Source organism: Eriocheir sinensis, unplaced genomic scaffold, assembly GCF_024679095.1.
Source record: "Eriocheir sinensis breed Jianghai 21 unplaced genomic scaffold, ASM2467909v1 Scaffold115, whole genome shotgun sequence".
Lineage (NCBI taxonomy): Eukaryota > Metazoa > Arthropoda > Malacostraca > Decapoda > Varunidae > Eriocheir > Eriocheir sinensis.
This window is the reverse complement of record NW_026110463.1, coordinates 237,924-240,668: the sequence shown is the minus strand read 5'-3', so window position 1 is coordinate 240,668 and position 2,745 is coordinate 237,924. Positions and strand designations below refer to the sequence as shown.

The window sequence follows — 2,745 nt, the reverse complement described above, 5'->3', positions numbered from 1 at the left end:
TTAGATGCAGTTACCATGGAAGCTGCTGGAGGTAGAGACTTTCGCCAGCTCGTATATAAATCTCTTAATAAGACCTTCATAGATTCGATTTCCGTCAGAGTGCTCGATCAAAGGGGTAAAAGTATAACCTACGGGCGAGGAAAAACCATGACCCTTTTATTGCATATTCGCCCTAAATAAGAAATAAATACGACACTTTTCGTGAAGATGGGTTATTCATTCACAGACAGTCATGAGGAGTACTTTCATTCCTCCGGGACGTCATGATTTCGATGCTCTCTTTTTAGAGAGTCATGCAAGGGGTGGTGGATTAGAGGATATTAGGATATTTCTCCCGCCTCCCGTTCAGCGAGGTAGAAGAGGAGGTGGAATTTTTAATATACTGAGCGGTCTGGCTAAAAAAGCCATCCCTTTTCTCATGAGAAATGTCGCTCCCGAAGCTGTGCGTATGGGGAAAGACGTATTAGGCGATGTGTTAGATGGACGGGATATCCGTCACTCGTTAAAAACCAGAGGCGTGTCGGCTCTGAAAGGCGTTGGACAAAGACTTGCCCGAGGGGGAGGTCAGGGAGTCCGCAAGCGTCAAAGACGAGTCCAAGGCGGGAGCGTCCGTAAGCGTAAGAAAACACGCAAAAGAAAGACGAAAAGACGGTCACGTAAAACATGTTATAAAAGTGACATATTCAACATGAAAACGTTAGTTTAACGTGGAAGATGGCGGAATACGGACTTGACGTACAGGGGGGTGGGACGACCACCTCTCTGCGTCAGTACGCAGCCGCCGTAAGCGAAGGGTTTCCTCGAGTGACGCGTGTGAGACCAGTAGAAAGTTCTATTGCATCTCGAAACAAACTCGATATTTTACCCGTTAATCTTGACGGTTCTAATAATGAGATTAATGATAGTTATATTGAATTTAGGATTCCAGGCGTTCCTGGACAATTTCTGGATCTCAGTACACTCTCGATAGACATGAAGACGCGCGTGACCAAGGTGGACGGGTCGAAGCTTGGTGATACGGATCATGTGGTTTTTGCTAACGGCTTTAGTAATACCCTTTTTAAAAATTGCACTTGCTACCTCAACGAACAGATGGTAGAATCCAACGCCCTCTTTAATTATCATGCCTTTGTTAAAATGATAACGTCGATCCCCCAAGAAAAGTTAGATTCGATTGGACGTAGTTCCTTCTTTTTCCGTGATGATCAGAGTGAAAAAGGTATAGTGAACACGTATAGTGACGAGTACTTTACAGGAGCCAATAAACAAGAAAAGGAAATGATTGCCAACATAAAAGCACACGGTCTTAGTATGACAGCACCTTTGCTGTTAGATATTGCGAGTCTAGACGCGTATCTCCTCGACGGCACAGATGTGAGAATCAGGTTGGAATTAGCAAGCAAGTCGTGGATTCTAAACACATCTCAGGATGGAGATCTCTTTAAATTTGCGCTCGAATCAGTAAAACTATGGGTCGATCGCGTCGTGCCGCACGCATCAGCGTTATCGTCACTCAATACTTCACTCGCGTCGAAATCCTTGCAGTATACATACAATCGAACCCTGTATAAAACATATGTCTTAGGAATCAATCAAACGAGTTTGCTGGCCGAATTGCCGTTTGCACAAATCATTCCACAGAATCTGATAATGGTTATGGTTGACATGGATAACATGTCTGGTTCTTACAACAAGAACGGTCTTTATTTCACTCACGCGGATCTCAATCACGCTCATATCACCATTAATGGGTCAACGGCTTATAATATTCATGCTCAGTTTCCCCATCATGTCTCTCGACTCTTTTATTCGACGCTAGAAGGACTTGGCTTGGAAACAACTAACAATCTTACTCTCCCGGCTTTTGCAGCGGGTCGAACCTTATGCGCTTTTAATTTCGTCACAGAAGACGTGGAAAATGGGATTCCCCTCGATAAAAATGGAAACATGCGTATCTCTTTAACTTTTAATAAAGGACACAACAGAAATCTCGTCATTATATTCTTCGCCGACACGACAGGCATAATTGAAATTGACGCGCATCGTCAAGTAACGTGTCAGGTTCGCGCGTAAAATAAAATGAATGCACTGGAAATCGAACGAGGATTAGCGGGTGTACTGGGGGATAAGATTATTTTTTTAGGTTGTCATCCTGAAAGTCATGTCGGTAAGCTGCTTGAACATGCAAAGCAGCAGCTAAAACCCATTGTCTTTATTCTGAACACTCTGAAGGGGGGAGAAGTCATGGGTCACTGGATCGCTATATACATTCATTATGAAACTCAAACACTCGGTTACTTTGACACTTATAACTTAGATCCAAGGTTGTATTCACTGTCATTACATCACTTTATACAAGTACATCCGTATATGACGGGGTATAGGTTAGCATATAGATTACAGGGTCTGCAATCCCTTGTGTGTGGCATTTACACGATGTACTTTTGCTATCTCCTCAGTCATCACCCCCTTAAACGTGTCATGTATTCCCTCCATGCAACCTTTAAGAAAGGACAGCATTTCTATAATGATAAACTTATCACGCGATTGGGATACAAACTCTTTCCATTACCACAATGTGAAACAACATTCTGCTTACTTAGTAACGCAAGGCATTGTCGACGAGAGATTTGCAACGTTATCATGTAAAGCATGGTGCCATGCTAAAGAGAGGGTAGACGCGGAGGACACCTGGAGGTATGCTAGAGGAACAGCTGCTATCGCAACACTTGCGTGTATGGGTTG

At 43.4% G+C, this 2,745-nt stretch overlaps 1 protein-coding gene across 1 annotated transcript; it reads left to right on the top strand.

The window, feature by feature from the left end:
* The first annotated feature begins 665 nt into the window (after window positions 1-665).
* LOC126989392 (uncharacterized) lies at window positions 666-2,363 on the top strand. Its single transcript, XM_050847998.1, has one exon. The coding sequence runs from the start codon at window positions 715-717 to the stop codon at window positions 2,071-2,073; it is 1,359 nt and encodes a 452-aa protein (XP_050703955.1). The 5' UTR covers window positions 666-714; the 3' UTR covers window positions 2,074-2,363.
* Window positions 2,364-2,745: the final 382 nt, after the last annotated feature.

Excerpts from the sequence above, each read along its gene's own strand:
- LOC126989392 (XM_050847998.1), top strand. The coding sequence starts at position 715 with ATGGCGGAATACGGACTTGACGTACAGGGGGGTGGGACGACCACCTCT.